At 43.5% G+C, this 23268-nt stretch overlaps 1 protein-coding gene across 3 annotated transcripts; it reads left to right on the plus strand.

The window, feature by feature from the left end:
• The first annotated feature begins 3128 nt into the window (after positions 1 to 3128).
• On the plus strand, positions 3129 to 16895 carry LOC134399457 (regucalcin-like). Of its 3 annotated transcripts, none has more exons than XM_063127505.1 (8): positions 3129 to 3252; positions 5202 to 5314; positions 8504 to 8669; positions 9012 to 9194; positions 11673 to 11888; positions 13858 to 13989; positions 15706 to 15860; positions 16601 to 16895. In XM_063127505.1, exons 3-8 carry the CDS (start codon positions 8507 to 8509, stop codon positions 16649 to 16651), a joined length of 900 nt encoding a protein of 299 aa, XP_062983575.1. In that variant the 5' UTR covers positions 3129 to 3252; positions 5202 to 5314; positions 8504 to 8506; the 3' UTR covers positions 16652 to 16895. The 3 variants fall into 3 exon arrangements, with proteins under 3 accessions (XP_062983575.1, XP_062983574.1, XP_062983573.1); XM_063127504.1 differs by lacking the exon at positions 3129 to 3252 and adding an exon at positions 4364 to 4582 and having other exon boundaries at positions 8473 to 8669; XM_063127503.1 differs by lacking the exon at positions 3129 to 3252 and adding an exon at positions 4365 to 4582.
• The last annotated feature ends 6373 nt before the right edge of the window (positions 16896 to 23268 follow it).

Genomic DNA, 23268 nt, shown 5'->3' on the forward strand with positions numbered 1-23268 from the left:
CTTGCATACTTAACTACTTGGGGATGATTAAGTCTTTATATATAAATGGCATATATATTTGTCACACAAAGTCTGACATGCACATTAGAATGTTCAACACGACCAGGAGAAATAGGAAATAGAAAAACAAATGAAACCTGCATCAAAATGTTGCAGCATGGAGTTCAGTGTTCCAATCAATCAGCCAGGTCTGTCTCCACCTGGTTTCCTATCCTCCCCCATCCCTGCAACGGTCAGTCTACGTTCAGTAGCCACTGAACATGCTCAGTTCTTGTGCTGATTTGAGGGTTTCCCCCACACCATAGGGGTTTAATTTCTGCAAACCATGGTGTTACCCCAGCCTGCTAAAACATCCTAGTTGTGTGTGTGTGGTGCCATTTTTGCTACATGAGCAATGGCATTCACCAATGGCTGAACCTGAGAAATAGAGGGCGCAACTGTGGCCCTATAACAAAATGTTGCGGTGTATTCTTGGTGTTCATGAGCCTGTGGCTAGGAGCTGAAAACAAACATTCACGTCAAAGGCAGTAGTCCCTGCTCTAACTGTTGCTGTTACTACTAATGTTATTTTTATTTAGTTTTTAACTTTTAAATGTGCAATCAATCTGCATGCAAATTAGCGGAGCACAAGGCTTTTGCAGGAAGCTCAATTCTTGATTTGACCTGGGAGGTCAGGGGATAAATCTACCTTTGCTGCAGCCTAAGAGGCATTGGGATTTTTTTTTACTTGGAATCCAACTAGCTTCAGTCCACCTCTGACTTGCAATATTGAAAGTGGACTATATTGCAGGCTAATATAAGCTACTCTCAGCACAGCTCTTTAACCTGCAATAGCTGGATAGTGGTAGTGGTGTACTACTCTCAGTCCACTGCAACGTTGGGATAAAAGCAGTGGATAACAAGGTTTTAGAAGTACTCTCAGCTTCAGCCGAACCTGAAATAAGGATCTAGTACCTCTGGAGAACACTGCAGGATTGTTGTGAACCACTCAAGCATTTTACGTTCATTGTGAACTATACTGTAGGGCTGTCTTTATTATATTTACATCCCGCCTATTTTCCTCCAAGGAACCCAAGGGGGTGTACATAATCCTCCTCCTCTTGTCCATTTTATTCTCACAACAACCCTGTGAGGTAGGTTGGGCTGAGAGTCTGTGACTGGCCCAAAGTCAGTGAGCATCCATGGTCGAATAGGGACTAGAACCCAGATCTCCCAACTCCCAGTCCAACACTCTCACCACTACACTATCTCTCCACATAAGCTACTCTCACCCAGCCCAAACTCCTTCCACTCTCCAATATGGGAAATTAACTTTGTTTGCTTTGGAATTTGCATTAGCAGGGTTATTTTAAAATGTTTCACACTAAGAACTGAGTTATGAAGACTAGGAACTCTTCTCTTTCCTATTGGCCAGGAAAGGCAACAGCTATGGCTGACTGACATGCTCAGGCTAGCAGTGAACTTCCAGCAGAATAAGGACTTGTCTGGAATAATGTATCTAACTCTGGGAAGTGCACGTGCCTTGCTATAAACTATGGCCTGCAATAATTAAAATTCTTTGGAAAGTAATGGAATGATAATGTACCTAAAGCACAGTCTGTTTCAGCAGACATACAGATCCTGCTCCTACCTATTGTCATGGCCCACTATCAAAGAAACTCCAATGTTAATTGCTCTACACTTGTTGAAAATTAAAATAGCTTCAGTGTTAAACAACGGCCAATGCATTAATGCATTGGAGAGCTGCTGCCAATCAGTGTTGACAATACTGGATTAGATGGATCAATGATCTAAGGCAGAATACGGCAGCATTCCATGATGCAATAAGGGAATTTTTTGCTACATGTATTCTAATTCCCCACTCCCGTTCCTTATAAAACTAATCATTGGCCACATTTCCCCTTTGACTTGCCCCTCTGTCCCAACTGTGTAGTATTACAATAGATTAACAAGAGTGTTCAAAGTTCTAGGCAGTGTTGGGTCTGGGTAGCATTGAAATGTTATAGTTTGATGGAGCATAAAAGAGCTATTTGTTGTGTTTTTCTGAGCAACTCACTTGAACCAAATGCTGAATTTTCTGAGTTACGTAAAATACTTTAAAAAGTTGAACTTCTTCCAAATTTCTCTCTTTAACTAATTTTCTTAACCCATTTTAACTAGTATTTCACAACATGTTAGCTGAAATGACTTGGATGCCACAGTACCCTAAGTGTATAATCCTATGAAGAGAGGAAGGTAAGAAATAAATATTCTATTCTAGCCTGCAACCACACATGGCCCAGGAGTGGAAGCCCTTCTAGTAAAGATTTGGCTATCCCTGACATTGTTGTCAGGCACCAGTTAAAGATATTCATTTGTGCAAGCTTTGAGGGGTGTACGCAAGTGCTCTATTTGTTTTTCTGATCGTGTTGGTGGCTTTAGTGTATTATATATTTGTGATTTTAGAGATATGATTTTAATATTTTTGATTATGTCCTGCTATGTGTTATATAGTTTGTTGGCCACCATGGACTTTTTCTGGGGAAGAATGGGATATAAATTACTATAACGCATAGATTTATTCCTCCATAAGAACTAAATTTCAAGTATCTTTTGAGTTAAACTACTGTAAATGGGGGAGATAATTAAGACCACAAAAAGAGCCCTGCTGGATCAAACCAAGAGCCAATCTAGTTCAGCACTCCATTGACACAGTGGCCAGCCAGCTGTCGACCAGTAACCAGGAATTCATGTGGGAGTGTGCGTGTTCATTTAATAGTAGAGCACTGTGGTTCATTGGATAATACGAATACCAATTAATAAAATAATAATAATTGAAAGAAAGAAACGCTTGTCATCAGGAGGCATCTTTCACTCTCATTCTGCATACTCTTTTTTAAAAAAAACAAAAACCACGCTTGATGTTCCAGGATTGAATCCTGACACTCCAAACATGTTCTGGGGCTAAAGGTTTTTCTCCAAAGAGACTTTCTCCCCCGCTCCCCGCCCTCTTTGCCTTTCAAAAGCATTATGGCCCTCACGGACCCCACTCCAGCCCCTTTCTCCCGGTCTGTATCCTCTTCCTGCTGAGCGGCGAGCTGCGGTCGTAATCCAGATTCTTTATAGGCCCCAACGCCTGGCAGGGGTTAGTTGTTGCAAATATGCCTACACAGCGCTGCAGGGCTAGTGGGCCGGGCCCTTTGCATTCCCGAAAGTCAGCCGTGCTCCCGAAAGTCAGCCGTGAGCTGAGCCGCCGCCAAATCTTCAAAGCGGGTGAGTGTGTCTGGACAGTGGTCCTGGCAGGCGAGAATCAACAGCCGCTCCCACTCCCCTCTTCGGCAATAGGCTGGTAATCGCCGGGGCGGCGCGCTGCCCTGCGATCTCTGTAACTTTTTCGTAGAGATCGTAGGCCTCGGTAATCCGGTCTCCCGCGTGTTTGGATTCCCGGAGAAGGGGCGTCAAGATCTCACTTCTTTTTAGACGCGGAATTTTCCTGAAAGAACGCCGAAGTCCGTGTCTCTCGACCCCAATTCCTCCCGGAAGCCGTTCTCTTTGAAACTAATGCGACTGGATTCTCGTTTTACGTACAGATAGTATCTGCGCTCTCCCTGGCTCAGCGCCAACACAGATTCGAAGCTCCACTAAATGCATAACCTCCCTTGAGGTGCGTGGGAAGAATCCACTCTGCTAACGCTCTGCAGTTCTCGTGGTTGAGTGTTAGCTGAAGGGACTCTAATCCGCATTGTGACCTTGTGTATGTGGCCATGGTGATCCAGGTCCTACTTGCTACAGAAATCATAACCCTTGACAGCTTGGGCTAATATCCAAGAGGATCACAGGCAACAGTAACTTTGTTTATTAAAAGCAGAAAAGAGGCTTGTTGCATTTTAAAGACTAACCAATTTATTCTGGCATAAAACTTTTGTGGATGCAACAGGTGAAGTGTGCAAAAAGCTGATGCTAAAACAAAAGCGTATGCTAAAATGAAGTTAGTCTTTCAGGTGCCGCAAGAATCTTCATTGGTTTTACTGCAGCAGCTTAACAGAGCTACCTCTGAATTTTGTGTATTAAAAAAATACTTCCCAAATATTCCACCCAAATTGAGTCCTCAGAGCCAAAACAATATTAAAATAATAGTGCAATCTTAAGCATGTCTATAGCAAGTCCCACTGTGTTCTTTACTTTAAACATTTGTGTTTGTGTGGCAATGTTCTGTGCAGAACTTACACTATAACATCATGCTTCCCTTTCCCCCTACTCGCTGCTGTCCTGCCCCCCATTCCTGGAAAGAATGGACTTTTGAAAGGACTTTTGAAGTTTGCCCTACTTATTAGCACTCAAACACAAAAGCCCGTATTCAGCAGGAACTTGGTAATGTTTGACTGCAAAGATACTAGCAGACATTAAAGATTAGCAATTCCAGCTGCTATAAATTTGAAGACATTTTGGAAACGTTAGCCTGTAGTACCAGAAAGCGAAACGTAGAGGAATCTTGTGGCATACATTTTTCTGGACTGTAGTCTACGTCACTAGATATAGTAACTGGAATTCTACTGAGCCGACTGAAAGAAGGATTCGATTTACTCAGCTGATACTGGATTCTGTAAGAATGTTTATTAATTCTCTTTTTCTCCAACTCCCCAAAATATTGTTATTTTTTTCTAGTCACTTTATTCAAATAATTGTTGTTCATGTCTGCCTTAGGCTATTCAGCTATATCTGAATTAAAATCTTGAGTCCCCTTCCAGCCGAAGTTAACTAGAATTAAGTTCCATTAATTTCAATATAGGAGAGGTTCAAGGAAGTGCTTCACTCTCTCGTTGAACTCAATGAGAGTCAAGAGTTGTGAACTTTAGCTGGATTGAATTGCTTGTCATTTTAGCGTAGCTGATACTGACAAAAATTAGAATGTGATTTCTTTTGATGTACTATAAAATGCTTTGCAGCTTTCACTAAGCTGACCTGTATTATGGGTTTAGGTATCTGTGGTTACAAGTTGAAAGTGCAACAAAAATATTGCACCATATTCTCAACCCCTAACAGGGATGTTTCTGTTGAGGATGCCATCTAGCTAGACTATAAACTATTATGGAAACAAGTAAGCTGATTCACTCTCTTCTCTGGCTGATTTGGGAGGTTTTCCCTGTTTTGATTTTCTGTTTTGTTTTTATTTTTTGTACTTCTGTATACTTATATGCTGATACTTTCCTTTTGTTTCTCAGTGGACAAGTTTTGACTCTATTTCTATTGGCACTCACTTCTGGAGTTTGTGATTAGAGGGAGTTCTAGTCTTTGGCAACACTGCACAAGCCTGTACAACTAGCGATTCACCAAGGTGAGTGAACCCTATCTGCTGTATGTTGTACCTTGCCATCTGCTCAACCTCCTTTTTTTGTAGTTCCAGGCAGCCCCCACAAAATAGGAAATGTTGATTATACATGGTTGGTGGACTGCATTTGGCTCACTGGGGACAAGTTGTGCAGACCTGGAATAAGGCGTCAACTCTTTCAGCATTTTCAGACAGAATGCTAAAAATGCTACATTTGCATTTCCTGTGATAGAATTCAAAAGCAAAACCTACATTGCTTCTAATGTGCAATCAATTCTGGCGTTTTGGTGTTCTGTGAAAATGCCTTTTAACGTCCAGTATTTTGTCTTGGGAAATGGGGTTTTAGAATTAGAATTAGATTCTATGCATAGGCATTGTACACCGAATCCCACATTTATGTGTATAATGAATGAACATGTGTACTTGCACCCTGTGAGTCCACCTCTCTCTGCTGCTATTCCATCTCAGGCCTCACCTACACATGCAGCAAAATGCACTGGTAAAACTTGACATGGTACTATGAGCTGTACCATTTCACATTTCCACATTGCAGATGGGGACCACATGTTTAAATACTCCCTTCCCATCAAATTTCCTGCAAGTAGAAATGGGTACATAATAATGTGGGCCGAGCCAGAGCCTTTCCCCCTGATGTTACAGATTTATTTTTTTACTTGCAGAGAGTTTTTATGTGTGAGACTACTTAAAATTGTGACGCACATTCCTGAAATGTGACGTGATGCAGCCCATTCTACCATCTGTATCAGAATGAGATGGGAAAAGGGACTTATACCATATTAGAGTGCAGTGGCAGATCATATTTTTGAATGCTTCTTTACATGGAAAAACTTCCCTGTAGTGGCAGGAATGAAGTGGACAAGTTTTTCTCTCCAATGTGCAACTTTGACTTTCAGGGCTTCATTTTACATGGGGCAACATTCAAACCTGGTGCCTCTACCTGTAGCCCGACATAGTACAGTCCATTCTACCACCTCAGGATTTTTACCACCTCATTCTGTTGTACGTGTAGATGAGGTCTTAGAAGAGCAAAGAGGTGGCACCAGAGCCCAAAGATACTTTGAGTCACTAGCATAAAATGTTTAGTGATACCAAACATTCAGGAGCCAGCTTTGCACAGAAGTTAACAAATAAACAAAAGAGATGCTAAGGTGCCCATATCAGATATTTAGGTGACGATGTGCCATTAGCAGACGTGTTGGCAATAGTGACAGGGAACAATGTATACATGTTTTTTTTCTGACAGCAATCTTTGTGTTATCAAAATGGCTGAACTGTCTGGAAAACTGATGCTCGTTTAACTGTGCTCCTTACCAGACAAATAGTTGTGTGTAATTTGAAAACATGCATTTTTTCACCAACATAAATTTAGCACATAATATTCAATCCATAATTAATTAATAATAAGTTAAGTTATTCATTGGCTCTATAAAAAGTCTCACTTTACCTAAATTATTTGCCAAGATATATATTGTGCTTTTGCATAGTTTCTAAACTTCTCTCTTAGGTCTTGTCTGTACCAGTTTTTTTAATGAGTCGGGTGTGCTTCCAATACACATTTGAACCTGCATCAGACATCATTTATTTATTTATTGCATTTTTATACTGCCCAATAGCCGAAGCTCTCTGGGCGGTTTACAATAGTTGTAAAGGCGACCCTGGAGAGGAGGGAAAGGGGGGCAGTTCTGTGGGCAAAGAGGGGACTGGGGGATCCGGCTTACAAAGAATCCTCTGGCTTCCCAGCCTCCTTCTCTCCCAATCTGCAGAGCCCCAGCTAGACAGGCAAAAAACCTGGTTAGGCCTCATCTAGAGTATTGTATCCAGTTCTGGGCTCCACACTTCAAGAAGGACGCAGACAAGCTGGAGCGTGTTCAGAGGAGGGCAACCAGGATGATCAGAGGTCTGGAAACAAAGCCCTATGAAGAGAGACTGAAACAACTGGGCATGTTTAGCCTGGAGAAGAGAAGACTGAGGGGAGACATGATAGCACTCTTCAAGTACTTGAAAGGTTGTCCCACAAGAGGGCCAGGATCTCTTCTCCATCCTCCCAGAGTGCAGGACACAGAATCATGGGTTCAAGTTACAGGAAGCCAGATTCCAGCTGGACTTCAGGAAAAACTTCTTGACTGTTACAGCAGTATGACAATGGAGCCAATGTCCTAGGGAGGTCATGGGCTCTCCCACACTAGAGGCCTTTAGGATTCAGCTGGACAGCCATCTGTCAGGGATGCTTTAAGGTGGATTCCTGCACTGAACAGGGGGTTGGACTCGATGGCCTTATAGGCCCTTTCCAACTCTACTATTCTATGATTCTATGATTTAAGTCTACAATTATTGCCCAGTTACGAGGGCATATGCCCCATTGAGATCCATGATGCATATTAAGAAGGTCTGATTAGCAGAGCCAGTATTAGTTAGAATATTGGACTAGGACCAAGGAGACCCATATTCAAATCTCCACTCAGCCATGAAGATCACTGGGTGGCCATGGGCCAGTTACTCTCTCTCACCCTAGCCTACCTCAGAGAGTGGTTGGGAGGATAAAATTCAGGATGCGGGCAGGGTTAGAACCATGTTCACTACCTTGAACTCCTTGAAGGGCAGGATATAAAGGAAATGTATTAAAAAGAGATAAATAAATAGATTTGCAATTTGTTCACATCCGATTTCAGTTCAACTTAATTTTAGGTGCCCCTTGTTTCCCCTTTGTTTTTATTATCTGCATTCCTTGATTGCTACTAGGGATGTCTGGATTTTGTGAAACCCGTCCCACGCGTGTTTCATGGATTGTGCAGTTCCAGTTCATAAACAGATCCGATTTTATTTACATTTTGTGGGAAAATACACAAATACTTCCGTAAGAAAGTTCACAACAATTTACATAATTCATATTAGTATGTAACATTAGCATATTGTCCCCCATTCCACTTGATTTTTCCCTGAGTATATTTCCCAGCATGGCATATGTCTCAACAAAAATGTGCATATTTTCCTACAAATTAATTTGCATAAAATTTAGGATAGCAAAAATATATATCTGGAAATTCATGGACTCTGCATGGCCTAGGGAGGCCAATCTGCAGTGATCCTGTGGGTCGGAGTCTTAGAAATCCAAACTCATTTTAGCCTGTCTTGAATGTCTCCAGTATCCCTAATTGCTGCTTCTCCTCTCCAAAGGCAATGTCATCTGTAAAAATTGAATGTGTTGTGCAAGAGAACTGCAAGATTGGAGAATCACCTGTATGGGAGGAAAAGGAAAATTCTCTTGTCTTTGTGGACATAACTGGTAAAAAGGTCCATCGATGGAATTCCCTTACTAAGGAAGTGCAAAGTGTTACTGTGGGTAAGAAACAGCTTTCGAAAGGACACGTTGTTTTATTTGTGTTTGCTTTTGCATTCATTATGATCTTAAACATTAGGTAATTGAAAGGAGCGTTGTATGTCTTTAGCAATTATGGGGGTGGGCGGGGAGAAGCACCTATAGTTAAGGTTTCTCCCATGTCTCTGCAATGGATATGCTAGATCAGCAGTACAGGCCCAGGGCCTGATGATCCAGGGGTCCCCCAAATAACCCAGGGACTTATATAGTACCTTTCAGCAAAACGTTCTCCAAGTGATTTATGTCTACTGGCATATTTTTCAATACTACCGTTTCCCCCTTCCCTTGTTTTAACTTGGTTTCCAGATGCTCCAGTGAGCTCGGTATCTCTTCGCAAATCCGGTGATTATGTTATTACCCTGGGAACCCAGTTCGCTGCTTTAAACTGGAAAAAGAAGTCTGTAACCACCATTACCCATGTTGACATGGATAAATCCAATAACCGGTTCAATGATGGAAAAGTGGATCCTGCAGGAAGACTGTTTGCAGGTGGGTTGGTCATGACTTACATTTTTGAGTCTTTTTTCTCAACAAATTTGGATCTTCTGTAGATTGTTTGACTTAGGCTGCATTCGGACAACATAATAGTCAATGGTAGGTTAATAGTCAACTTCATGATTGATTATTGAAGGGGTTCTCTCCACACAACATGGTTATAATCAACCATGGTGTGGATTAAGTTGAGTTAAGTTAAGCAGTGTTGAGTTGACTGTTAATCAATGGTGTGTTTGATTGACGCATCCCCTGCCGTCTCTTTTCCCCTCAGTCCTCCTGCTGGTATCCTATCAACCATTGCGAGTTTTGCCAGCTGTACAAGTGGCAGCTGCCACTTTGGTTGCTCTTGCCAGGGGACGATGTAGTTGACGAAAATAACCAATTGTGTGTCGTGAAATAGTCAATGTTGCCCAACACATGACATGCTAACCAACAGTTGTTCAAATAATTAACTCTGCACAGTGTTGGTTATTTGTGTTGGTTATTTGGGCTGAATAACCAATCATGGTGTGAAAAAGTTGCAAAAGAAAACACAATAACCAACCATTGACTATTTCACCCACCATTGGTTATTGTGTCATCCAAACCCAGTCAGTCGCTGTTAACCCCAGTCCACAGAATCTTGTGCCATGCACACACTGCTGAACACACATGTCCAGCATTCAGATGGATGCCTATGTTGTTCACCTGTGGAGGGGGAAAGGGGGAAGGACCTGAATTCATATCTCCATGCCTTCATACTAGTGTTCAGTGATGGCAGTCCTGACCAAACTAACTTGCTATAGGTTATATGAGCAACCATTGCTGCATACATGGTCTTACGTGCTGGATGTATTTGCATTTTTTTTTAGTACTTTCAGATATTTCTTGTGTATGCTTTTCAGCTTTTAATTTTGAAAAGAATTACTGTTTAATCTTATATTAAATTCTTCTTCAAGGCTATTATTTCCATAAGGATTAAAAATTTCTAAAATTAAGAACCTTCCTAATGTGATGCTACTGACAACAGGTTTTCAAAATATCACTTTATTTATTTTATTTATCCGTAAAGCACTTAAAATGTTCTAGCTGCTGTACAAAAATTAAAAAAGAGAAAGAGATACTATACATAAGGGGAAAGGTGAGGGGAGAGAAGAGGAAAATGGACCATTGAAGGTTCTAACGTTTTTAGTTGCATTATAGCCAGGCCACTGAAAAGACAGTTCCAGGAGAAGGACAGCTCATTGTTCCCAGTTAAGCTGATGGAGTGGGCCGTGCTGACTCTCTTCTCCTCAGCAGCAGCCAGGTGGAATGGCTGCTAATAGTTCCACAAGAGGAGGAGCCTAATGGCATTTGAACATAGGAAGATAGGAAGCTGCCTTATACTGAGTCAGACCAGTGGTCCATCTAGCCTGGTATTATCAACACTGACTGGCAGCAATGGCTCTCTAAGGTTTCAGGCAGTTTTATTTCCTCACCCTACCAGGAGATGTTGGAAATCAAACCTAGGGCCTTTTGCATGTAAAGCAGGGGCTCTTATCACACTGAGCTATGGCCTCTCCATTGGTTGTGGGATGGGAGCAGGGATGGGGGTTGGCGAGGAATGGCAAAGCAACATCCGTGAGCCCTAGAAGTTACTGCCCCAGTCTTGCATCTTGCCATTCCAACCAGTGGTGCAGCTAAGTTATTCGAGACTTAACAGCAATGTGAAGCACACAGCCAACACTTTTCTTCCTTGTTCCCCAAGCACCACCACTCCACACTTTACAACTTCTGCGTTCCTGAAAGGAAAGGAAAGGGACCTCTCGTGCAAGCACTGAGTCATTACTGACTCTTGGAGGGACGCCAGCTTTCACTGACGTTTTCTTGGCAGGCCTTATATTCCTTTATTTACAGTCAACAGACCAATATAAAACAAGAAGATACACCATTATATAAAACAATACAGAGTAGGGATAAAAAGAAGGAGTGTTACAAAATCACTAAAGATACTAGATGGTTATTTGTTGGTTTCTGAAAAGGCCTTATAGCGGGGTGGTTTGCCGTTGCCTTCCCCGGCCATTATTACCTTTCCCCCAGCTAGCTGGGTACTCATTTTACCAACCTCGGAAGGATGGAAGGCTGAGTCGACCCGAGCCAGCTGCCTGAAACCAGCTTCCGCTGGGATCGAACTCAGGCCGTGGGGAGAGTTTCAGCTGCAGAAACTGCTGCTTTACAGCAAAATTGTTTACCTCCCCAGATTTTGCAAAACTGTGAGCATGTGCGCTCTTGTGTTTTAAACTCACTTTGAGGGGGTGGGGCTGAGCTCAAGTTCCAGCCCTAACTGTACCACTCAATGTGACAACCAATAATTTCCCCATTTTTAATTGTGTCTTAGGGAAAATAATGCTAGAGCCTGCTGCCCCTTGATTAAGCAGGAGACCTCTGCAGTTGTGACACCACTTCTTCAGCTCTTCGTTGTCTTTGCATACTAATAATCTGTGCTTCTTGCAGGTACAATGGCTGAGGAGATTCGGCCAGCAGTGTTAGAGAGGCACCAAGGTTCTCTCTACACTCTGTTCCCTGATCATTCTGTAGTGAAACACTTTGACAAGGTGGACATCTCCAATGGTCTGGATTGGTCGTTAGATCACAGAACGTTCTTTTACATCGATAGCCTTTCATACTGCGTGGATGCCTTTGACTATGACCTTCAAACCGGAAAGCTTTGTATGGATGCCTTTCATAATTTGAGATCTTTAAACTAGTTGCATTTTGTGTGCAATTGCTTTCCCACAAAACACTGGATACAACATCATATACCTGCTATGCTATATTCTAATGCCTATAGTTCTTGAAAGAACTAGGCTGGTTTTTAAAAGGTTTGCTATAGATGTTAAAACACTTAGTCTGTTAATCTGATAGATAAACATATGAACTGCAGTAGAATGTTCTCACATACAGAGGTGGATAAATTCAGGAGAGAGGGCTATGAATACTCTTATTTAAAGAATATTTGCCTTCAGTCTGAATGATTTATGAGAACGTTGCCAGAGCTGCTGGACCCTTGTCATTAAACTATTTTATTTACTGCTTTATTCCATCAACCCCAAGCAATAGAGTTCATAGAGTTCCCAGGTAGACTCCCATCCAAATACCAGACTCATACCTGCTTAGCTTCAGTAGGGCTGCTGCATCCCAAGTCTTTTGACCATCATAGAAAGGTTAACTACCTTGTCTTTAGAGAACAACTTCCTATGAGTTTTGCTTTCAGAGTATGGCTGGTGTATGATAAATGATGGTTTGTGGAGAACACAACAGAGCACTATGGGATACTTCCTTGTGATGTTACTGAACTCGATTCTCCATGTAGGGTGGAAAAAACCTGGGAAATGTAGTGACTCAATGGGTTCTTTTCTGCCATGTTCATATAATTAATGATCATATAATTCAGATATGTAATGCTGGCTGATATGAATAGTAATTTTGACTGAGGTAAAGCTAAATTACAGGTTTTGATCATGAAAATATATTCTCTAGGAAATTAAATCTAGAATGTGTGCTAAGAGTAGCTGTTGAGAAAGTATTAGCTCCTCTTACGTCGTATACAGCATAATCCAAGGCGTGTTTAATCAGAAGTAGGTTTCACTGTGTTCAATGTTAATTCCTCACTAGGAAGTGTGTTTAGGATTGTAGCTCTAGTTGTGTAAGTAGAAAGAAGGGTGAAACTATTTCCTGATCTTAAGATGCAATCTATCCAAAGTTAGGTAACTCTATAGAGTGGAGATGTGTAAGTAAATATCACTTTTTAAGTTAGCTCAAAACTGCATTTTGATGACCAAGGAGCAAGTTTCTCCCAGCTAGCAGAAACACACATTTCTTGTGTGGATTTAATAAGTAACCTTTTGGAAGCCACTAATTACAGTTCTAACAGTATAAATATCTGTGTGGAGAAGTCATCAACTACCATCCCATTCAAGTGTAATGTCTCACTCTAAATAAAATCATGGTTGCTTTGTCATTTAATAATTTAAAATATCCGTCTGCCTGAACCGTAACAGCTCCTTTAAAATAAACCGATTACAGTTCTGACACGCAACAATGTATTTACCGAGTGGGTGAAGAGTTCAGATGTAAAGCATCTACTCCTTAACACCAGGCCTGGCAGCTAATTAACTTTTAAATCATATGTCTTTAACCAATTAACTGACTGATTACTTTTAAATAAATTTCATGTAAATGACCAGCATTCTGTAACTAGTATTCAATAAATACCCTTTAGAAAATTTTCTTCACTTATACGGAATTGAACAGGGCCATATTTCTCGGGAAATGAACTTAACTGGAAATAGCCTAATCCTCCAATTTAATAAATGAGCTTGGCATGACATAATTCAATACAGTTGAGCCCACCATGTCAATAATGTGAATTCTACATCATGCATCTACACCACCTATAACTGCTTTCCTTGAAATATTGCTTTAAAGTCTTTCTTTGAAGCAGTTAGATTGGAAGCCATGCTTACCCCTTTCCTATGTACTGCAGCTTTCAGTGGTCACTCTGTATCAGTTTCTGGGATGAAGAATCCCTTTGCATTTCTTCTCAACGTCTTTCAGGAGCCTAACTCAGAGACAGGTTGACTCACAAAACATTGAATGTATGGTTTGGTCCGTGATGTGTGTCAACCTCTTTCTGCAGCCAACCGCAGGAATATGTACAAGTTGGAAAAAGAAGAGAGCATCCCTGATGGGATGTGTATTGACACAGAAGGGAAGCTCTGGGTTGCCTGTTATGATGGAGGAAGAGTCATCCGTATAGACCCTGAGACCGGTAAGCAGTTGCAAGTGTGGGGGCGAGTTAGGGGCAAAAAAATCACTCTTTGTTAAAGAAACTTAAAGATAGTTGGTTCTTGTGTCCTTTCAGGCTTTTTTCTTAAGACTTACTTTGTTGCATGCCTGGCTGAGTGTTTAAAATTTGTTTTAAATGTTAACTGTTAGAACATAAGAACTGCCTTGCTGGATCAGACCAAGGGTCCATCTGGTCCAGCACTCTGTTCACACAGTGGCCAACCAGCCATCAGCCAGGGACTAACAAGGCAGGTGTTCTCTTTGAAAGAGATCACAACAAGGCAAAGGGGTAGGGTCAAAGAGATCACAACAAGGCAGGTGATCACTCCTTCCCAGCTTCTATATGGGAAGGAGCGCAGTTGAGGGTTTCCAGAGGCGCCTGGGAGCATCTGCCCCCCTCTTCTCTGGTAAGTGTGTGTGTGTGGGTTATATGGGGAAAGTGTGCGGTTTTTTGTTTGTTTGTTTAGCTGTAAATGCGAAGGATCACATTTACAGCTAACTGGGCAGAAGGAACAAGGCAACCTGTTCTCCTCCCTCTGAGCTCGCACATTTACAGCTAACTGGGCGGAAGGAACAAGGGAAGAGGAACAAGGCAACCTGTTCTCCTCCCTCTGAGCTCGCTCTGTTTGCCCAGTTCCTCTCCCCCCCCCATTTTTTTAATCTTTAGATACGAACCTTTGCATTTAAAGATTAAAAATATTTTAAAAACGGGAGGGGGAGAGGAATGGGGCAGCCAGAGCGAGCTCAGAGGGAGGAGAACCAGATGCCCTGTTCTTCCCTGCTCCCTGGTGCTCCCGGCAGCGTCGGCTGTCTCTGTGCTGCCCTGTTCCTCTCTCCCCTCCCCATTCTTTAAAATGTATCACTGTGGAGCCCGGAGCTCCCTGTCCTCCCCCTTCCTTTTTTTCTAAAAAAGGCTCCACGGAGGTGTGGAGCCTGACTCCAAGCTAAAAAAGTCGGGGTAAGTACCCAGCTTTTTTAGCATGGAGCTTTGGCGCTTTGCCCCTGGATGCCAACGGAGTGATGGCTGTGTCATGTAGATCACCAGCTGCCACTCCAAAGCGCCTGTGTAGATGAGCCCCTAGGTAGATAGTACTGGGCTAGATGTACGAATAGCTTAATCCGGTATGAGGCCGCTTTCTATGTTTCACATTACAAATCTCTCTTCTGTATTGCTGGTGATCAGACAAGAGTGCTATTTCTTTCACATGTAATACACTGGGTAAAATCCAACATTAGTCCTACTTAGCGTAGACCCATTGAAATGGATGGGACTTAATTTAGCCATAACTAGCTTAAGTCTCATTCATTTGAATGGATTTACTCAAAGTAGGACTTAAGTTGAATTTCACTTACTGAAAATAAAATTAAAACCTGAGGAACACCAGGAAGGCTACACTACTTGTCCTCCTCCTGCAGTTAGAGTTTTTGTGTGTATGTTTTTAAACCTTTTAAAAGGCTGAGCACTCTTTTTCTCCAACTCTGAATCTTATATCCCTCTTATTTGTTTAGGTGTTGTTGTTTTTAAAGCAATGATGTCAATATGATCTCCATGGCAGTCAGGTTACCTCTGAGCCATTACACAGGGATTCAGTAAAGTACTATTGGTGCCGAGTCATGACATTTGCAAGATTACCCTGAAAATGTTAAACTGTGATCAGTGGATCATCAGCATTAGCCCTAAGAAATTGTATTTTAATAGGAAAACGAATCCAGACAGTGAAACTTCCTGTTGATAAAACGACCTCCTGCAGTTTTGGTGGAAATGATTATTCTGCATTGTATGTCACATCTGCTTGCCAAGGAATGGATGAGGCCTGGCTGTCACGGCAGCCACAGGCCGGTGGCATTTTCAAGGTAATTGGAGAGTTTCTGTGCGTTTGAAAGGAAGATATGTGTGCATAGGGGAGGTGTTTTGGACCAAATATAAAATGCTAGCATGAATGTTTTACTTGTATGAAATATGTACAGGGATTTAAGAGTGTAATTGCTCCATATGTTTACATCCAAGATATATTTCCCCAGAGCTCCCCAGAGAGGTCCGCCTGGCGCCTACACTGTACTCCTTTCGTCGCCAGCTGAAGACCTTTGTATTCACTCAGTATTTTAACACTTAATTTTAACTTAAATTTAAATTATACTGTTTTAACTCTGTATTTTAACCTTATATCAATTTTGCTGCGTGGTTTTATCCTGGTTGTGCTTTTTATATTGTATTTTGTATTTGTGTTTTTAACTTGTTGGTTAAAACAACAAGATGGTTTTAATTTTTGTGAACCGCCCAGAGAGCTTCGGCTATTGGGCGGTATAAAAATGTAATAAATAAATAAATAAATATTTTAAATAACTGGTTGAGGCTTAAATCTCACTAAAATCCATTCTAAATAACATTCATTTTTAAATGTACATGCTTTAACAGGACTTAAACTCGTACAGTATTTTGTTTGTTTGCAGTATTTGGGGGCAGGTTGGATGAACAAAAATAAATATCTTAAATTGCATGCAGATAAACATCTGGGTTGGGGAAAAAATTAGAGTTTATTATCAAAGATGTGGATGATTTGGGGTTATATTTATATCCTCAATTTTTCTAACAGATAACTGGACTCGGTGTGAAAGGAATCCCACCACATTCATATGCAGGTTAATGATTACTCCTGAAGACAAGATCATGAAAGAAAAAAAATGTGAAATGTATGCATGACTGGAAATCTATCAATCTTTTCTTAGAGGCTACAGTGGGGTCGCAGATATGAGAAGTAGAACTAAATAAACATCAGATTTGTAATTTGCCGAATTAGCATTTTTACTGTTACCAACTTGAAAAACAGAAATGTTTCTTTAATAAAAAAACCCCCAAAACCTCTCCTAATAAAGTTTGAAATCTATGAATGCTAGAACTTTGTGCCTTGCATGCATGTGTGTGTTTGTCTTGATTTTCCTCCCAGAACATTTGGCTGTAATGTGACAGACGTAACATCACTTGGCAATTGATCGACTTTAACTTACTTGTTTTGCTCAAGTAATTGAGATTTCAAATTTGGTTATGTAACTTTTCAGAAAAGCTATCTCTTGCCTACTCTGGCTGAGAAAGATCATTCCTTTGATTAAAGCTGGGATGCATAACTTCTGGCCCCGCAGTATGTATTTCTACGTAATTCCTCCTCGGCCACCTATTTCATAAGGGAGAGAAGCACTAATAAGTTCTTGAGATGTTTGTTGAAGGGATCCATACTCTTTCCAAACACCCGCAAGATACTTCTACATCTAAAGAGACCATCACAGTCTTAAAACTTGCTTCCACAGTCTGGCTCCCCCCCCCCCCCAAGTTAGTGTTGATCCCTCAGTTTTTTCTGCCCTAGCTTTCCTGTGTTCTCTCCAAGGCCTGGTGTGTCTGACATTGTGTTACCCCCCTTGCTATATAGCTGGAAGGTGGAAGAGATCTAGTCTGGCAACAATAATTGCATCTTCACAGAATGATCAGGTGATCTTGCTGGTAGCAGGGATATTCTGCCCTGATGGTCTCCCAAAAGGGTGTTACATGCCTCTGAACTGCAGTTCTCTGAGCGGCTGAGAACTCCAGGGGTGCAGGCGTTTTAACCCAGGATTGTTTTTTTTAGTTTCAGGTGATTGGAGACATATGGCATTTCTTTGCTATAAGTTTTTTTTACACATGTATGCATAAAATGTGGGTTCACAGCTTTAACACCAACGGATTCCTGATCCCCATCAGATTTCTAGGGAACCCATAGAGAAATGGGATGACCTGCAATAGTCAGATTTGCTCTTTGCCTCCTTTTTAGACTCAAGGTTACTTACAGAGGCAATTACATAGCTATTCAATCTTTTTTTCCTTAATGTTTTTCTCTGGTAAGAAAAGACAGAAGCAGCACTGGAAAAGCACAGAAGGTTACAAATGGAAGACATCTTCATTTGGAGGGTCGTCACATGGAGGAAAATTGCATTTGCTTACCGTCAGTTCTCTGTGCATTTGTCCATCATTACTTCCTCTTTTGAAAGAGGAAGTAAACAACATGCACGTGGGCCATTTTGATCGTGCTGCTTCTGCACACAGCAGGAGATAGTGGCAACTTCCATCTTTAAAAATAAGTCAGAATTATGGGGTGTTGGTGGTTGTGGCACAAAGAAGGCTAGAAGGGGCGGGAGGTGCGTGGGAGGCAGACGACGTCATGAGAGGGACCCGCAAAAATCTGAGTGCCCAGTAGTGAGCGTGCAATAAAACGCTTGTCTGATGGAGCTCATGGATCTACTGTAAGACTCCATGAATAAGGTAGTGTGATTACATAGTAAGAGCCTCTTTGGTAGCACCCTTACTTGCAGGAGGACTAAGGGGCTTAAAATAACAGGTTAGGCCAGTCCCCCCCCTTTCCCCCTAGTAGTAGGGGGCAAAGAATGAGCCATCTTCCATTCAAATAACTCTCAGGATGTGTCTGGGCAAGATCTGTTGAAGCCACATTTTTAGGGGGCGGGTAAGGAGAAGCTTTGCATTAAAATCCTGAATTTGCTCTTCATAATTTTAGCGATACAAAATACATCTAGGACACATCTCTCAATAACAATTTGATTTTTCTCCTGTCTCAACCCGCACATTCCCAGTATGTGTTTCCAACAATTTTTGTTGCATCCAGGTCTTTCTGATGGTTCCATGAGCTATAGCTAAGGACATGTTTAAATGAGGGTTTCCCATCCTGACATTTGGTCCTACAGAAGGGCCAAAGAAGGATATCCATGAAAACCTCATAGAAGGGGATGGGGTAAAAGCCGGAATGGAACGGAAAAGGCCGGAACGACCCCATTATATTAAAAAACATACCAAAAACAGTGGCATGTGTTAGCAACACTTGGGAACAATATTTTAGGACTAAAACCATTCCAATATTATATCACTATTAACCCCAGAACTTCCAAAACAACATCCGGAACAGAATGGGATGGCCGGAACGGCCACTTCTGAACGAGTGATATCAACCAAACTCACCAGTCATGCATAACTCCATGGCAGGGATGCAACAAGCCACAAAAAGTGCAAAGAACCTGCGTTCCGATAACCGTTCTGTGCACAGTGCATATTGCGCAAGACAGGCAGGGACAGCAGCTTTCAAGTGAGGTAAGTCGACCAAACTTACCAGATGCACATTACTAGGTGGGACAGATGTAAAAAGCTCCAAAAGTTGCCCCCAAATCTGAACCATGTTCAGATACCTGTTCTGGGCAAAAACGTGTATTGCGCAAAATAGGCCATAACGGCAGCTTCCCAACGAGGTAAGTCAACCAAACTCATCAGACGCACATAACTAGGTGGGACAGGTGTAAAAAGCTCCAAAAGTTGCCCCGAAACCACGTTCAGATACCTGTTCTGGGCAAAAACGCGTATTGCGCAAAACGGGCCGTAACGGCAGCTTCCAAGTGAGGTAAGTCAACCAAACTCACCAGACGCATGTAACTAGGTGGGACAAATATAGAAAGCTCCCAAAGTCACCCCCCAAACCACGTTCAGATACCCGTTCCAGGCAAAAGTCCATATTTATTTATTTATTTATTTATTACATTTTTATACCGCCCAACAGCCGAAGCTCTCTGGGCGGTTCACAAAAATTAAAACCATAATAAAACAACCAACAGGTTAAAAGCACAATTACAAAATACAGTATAAAAAGCACAACCAGGATAAAACCACGCAGCAAAATTGATATAAAATTAAAATACAGAGTTAAAACAGTAACATTTAAATTTAAGTTAAAAATTAGGTATTAAAATACTGAATGAATAAAAAGGTCTTCAACTGGTGACGAAAGGAGTACAGTGTAGGCGCCAGGCGGACCTCTCTGGGGAGCTCATTCCACAACCGCGGTGCCACAGCGGAGAAAGCCCTCCTCCTAGTAGCCACCTGCCTCACTTCCTTTGGCAGGGGCTCACAGAGAAGGGCCCCTGTAGATGATGTTAATATGGGAGGAGGCGTTCCTTCAAATAACCTGGACCCAAACCATTTAGGGCTTTAAATGTCAATACCAGCACTTTGAATCGGGCCCGGACCTGGACTGGCAGCCAATGAAGTTGTAAAAGGACTGGCATAATGTGATCTCGCCGGCCAGTCCCTGTTAGTAAACAGGCTGCCCTGTTTTGTACCAGCTGAAGCTTCCAGACCGTTTTCAAAGGCAGCCCCACGTATAACGCATTGCAGTAATCCAAACGAGAGGTTATTAGAGCATGGATCACTGTAGCTAGGCTATCTCTGTCCAGATAAGGACCTAAGCTGATAAAAGGTGCTCTTTGCCACTGAGTTCACCTGTGCCTCAAGTGACAGTTCTGGATTCAAGAGCACCCCCAAACTACAGACCTGATCCTTTAGGGAGAGTGCAACCCTGTCCAGGACAGGGCAAACATCACCTTGCCGGACAGACGAACCACCCACTAACAGTACCTCCGTCTTGTCTGGATTGAGTCTCAGTTTGTTAGCCCTCATCCAGTCCATTACCATGCTCAGGCACTGGTTCAGAACAGTCACTGCCTCACCTGGGTTTGATGAAAAGGAAAGGTAGAGCTGGGTATCGTCCGCATATTGATGACACCTCAGTCCACATCTCCGGATAACCTCCCCCAGCGGCTTCATGTATATGTTAAACAGCATAGGGGATAAGATAGAGCCCTGTGGAACCCCATGGCTTAGGAGCCACGGCACAGAGCAATAATCCCCCAGCACCACCTTCTGGAATCGGCCATCCAAGTAGGAGCGGAACCACTGCAACGCAGTACCTCCAACTCCCAGCTCAGACAACCTATCCAGAAGGATACCATGGTCGATGGTATCGAAGGCCGCTGAGAGGTCCAGGAGAACCAACAGGGTCGCACTCCCCCTGTCTCTCTCCCGACAGAGGTCATCCCACAGGGCGACCAAGGCAGTTTCCGTTCCAAAACCAGGCCTGAAACCTGATTGAAATGGATCTAGATAATCCGTTTCATTCAAGAGTGCCTGGAGTTGTCCTGCAACCACCCGCTCAAGCACCTTGCCCAGGAAAGGGATATTAGCCACCGGCCTGTAGTTGTTAACATCCTCCGGGTCCAGATTAGGCTTCTTCAGGAGTGGTCTAATTACCGCCTCTTTTAAAGAGGCCGGCACCACTCCCTCTCTCAAGGAGGCATTTACAACCTCCTGGACCCAGCCGGCGATCTCCTCCTTATTTGATGTAATGAGCCACGAGGGGCAAGGGTCAAGCACACAGGTGGTCGACCGGACTTGGCCAAGCACCTTGTCCACATCCTCGGGCCTCAATAACTGAAACTCATCCAATAAAACTGAGCCGGACGGCGCTCTGAACGCCTCTACTAGTGGTGCTGCATTAAGTGTGGTGTCGAATTCATGACGAATCTGAGCGACTTTATCTTCAAAGTGCCGTGCAAACTCGTCACAGCGTGCTACCGAGGGTTCAACTATCTCACGCCCTGGCCCAGAGTGTAACAGGCCACGAACCACTCAGAAAAGCTCTGCCGGACGACACTGAGAAGATGCAATGCTGGTGGAAAAGAACTGCCTCTTTGCCACCCTCACCGCCACAGAGTAGGCTCAATAGTGAGCTCTAACCCGTGTTCGATCAGACCCAGCACGAGTTTTCCTCCACCTGCGTTCTAGCCGTCTCCCCTCTTGCTTCATTGCCCTCAGCTCAGGTGTATACCAAGGAGCTGACCGGGCTCTGCTCAGAGGGAGAGGACGCTTGGGTGCGATCGTGTCAACCGCCCAAGTCATTTCAGCATTCCACAGAGAGCTGAGCTTCGACAGGAGCACCGGCCATATCAGCAGGAAAATCTCCCAGAGCCCTCTGGAATCCATCGGAGTCCATTAGCCTCCGGGGGCGGACCATTTTAATAGTCCCCCCACCCTTGCAGAGGGGAAAGACCGCCGAGAGTCTAAACCTCAGTAGGAAGTGATCTGACCATGACAAGGGGGTAGATGTTAGTTCCCCCACTTCCAGATCACCATCCTCCTGCCCAGTCGAGAAAACCAAGTCAAGTGTGTGTCCCTTTGCATGTGTTGGGCCGATGACATGTTGAGACAGCCCCATGGTTGTCATGGCAGCCATGAAGTCCTGAGCCACTCCGGATACAGCAGCCTCGGCATGGAAGTTGAGATCCCCCAGAACCACCATCCTGGGGGTCCTCAACACCAGGTCCGAGACAACCTCCGTCAGCTCAGGCAGGGAGACTGTTGGGCAGTGGGGTGGATGGTACATCAGCAGAATCCCTAATCTGTCTCGAGTACCCAACACACAGTACAAACACTTCAGACCAGCACTCGACTGAACAGGAAGCCTAGAGAGGGAGATTGTATTCCTATAGACCACGGCAACCCCCCCTCCCCGGCCCTCGAGTCTGTGCTGGTGCTGCACCGAGTACCCAGGAGGGCAGAGCTGGGTGAGAGCAACCCCTCCCAGTTCACCCACCCAGGTCTCAGCCCCCTCATCCACAATCAGATCATGGATGAGGTAGATTTTGTTTTGGACTGACCTGGCATTCAGCAGCAGCACCACCAGACCCGGGAGCAAGCTGATAAGGCCGCCAGGAACTATCCAGTTGGGGTAGGAACCAGAAGAGGGAATAGCTGTAAGGAATCTATCCCCTCTTCTCCTCATCTGGCCTGTTCCTCCCCTAGCACCATACCTCCCCCTACCCGTGACCACAGTTATGCAGGCATCCCCATATCCCCCAGAGCTCCCCAGGCACATATTAAAAAGTAATTAAAAGGTATTTTACAATTTGCTGCTGGTTGGCTGATTGGTGGTGTTCAAACAGGTACATGCAGTATGACAGCTCCTCTGTGTGACGCAAAGTGCGTCACCGAGGCGCTGCCTCTGGCAGGCTGTAGATGTACCTGTAGAGAAACGTAGAGGACTTGGTCAGCTGACGCCCAACAGGTGAGGGGAGAGACTGCAGAGGCAAGCCCCAGCAGCCTCCGTTCTTCTCCCCCCCCCCCCAACCAGCCAAACACACTCCACCTTCCCAGCCTTTGGCAGGCTGTAGATGTACCTGTAGAGAAAGGTGGAGCACTTGGTCAGCTGACGCCCAACAGGTGAGGGGAGAGACTGCAGAGGCAAGCCCCAGCAGCCTCCGTTCTTCTCCCCCCCCACCAGCCAAACACACCCCACCTTCCCAGCCTTTGGCAGGCTGTAGATGTACCTGTAGAGAAAGGTGGAGCACTTGGTCAGCTGATGCCCAACAAGTGAGGGGAGAGACTGCAGAGGCAAGCCCCAGC

Source organism: Elgaria multicarinata, chromosome 5 (genome assembly GCF_023053635.1).
Source record: "Elgaria multicarinata webbii isolate HBS135686 ecotype San Diego chromosome 5, rElgMul1.1.pri, whole genome shotgun sequence".
Classification (NCBI taxonomy): Eukaryota; Metazoa; Chordata; class Lepidosauria; order Squamata; family Anguidae; genus Elgaria; species Elgaria multicarinata.

Bases quoted from the DNA above. Each gene is read 5' to 3' on its own strand.
- LOC134399457 (XM_063127505.1), top strand. From the start codon at position 8,507: ATGTCATCTGTAAAAATTGAATGTGTTGTGCAAGAGAACTGCAAGATT. The intron at 9,195-11,672 runs GTGGGTTGGTCA...TGCTTCTTGCAG, and splicing joins TGCAGGAAGACTGTTTGCAG to GTACAATGGCTGAGGAGATT. The intron at 15,861-16,600 runs GTAATTGGAGAG...TTTTTCTAACAG, and splicing joins AGGCCGGTGGCATTTTCAAG to ATAACTGGACTCGGTGTGAA.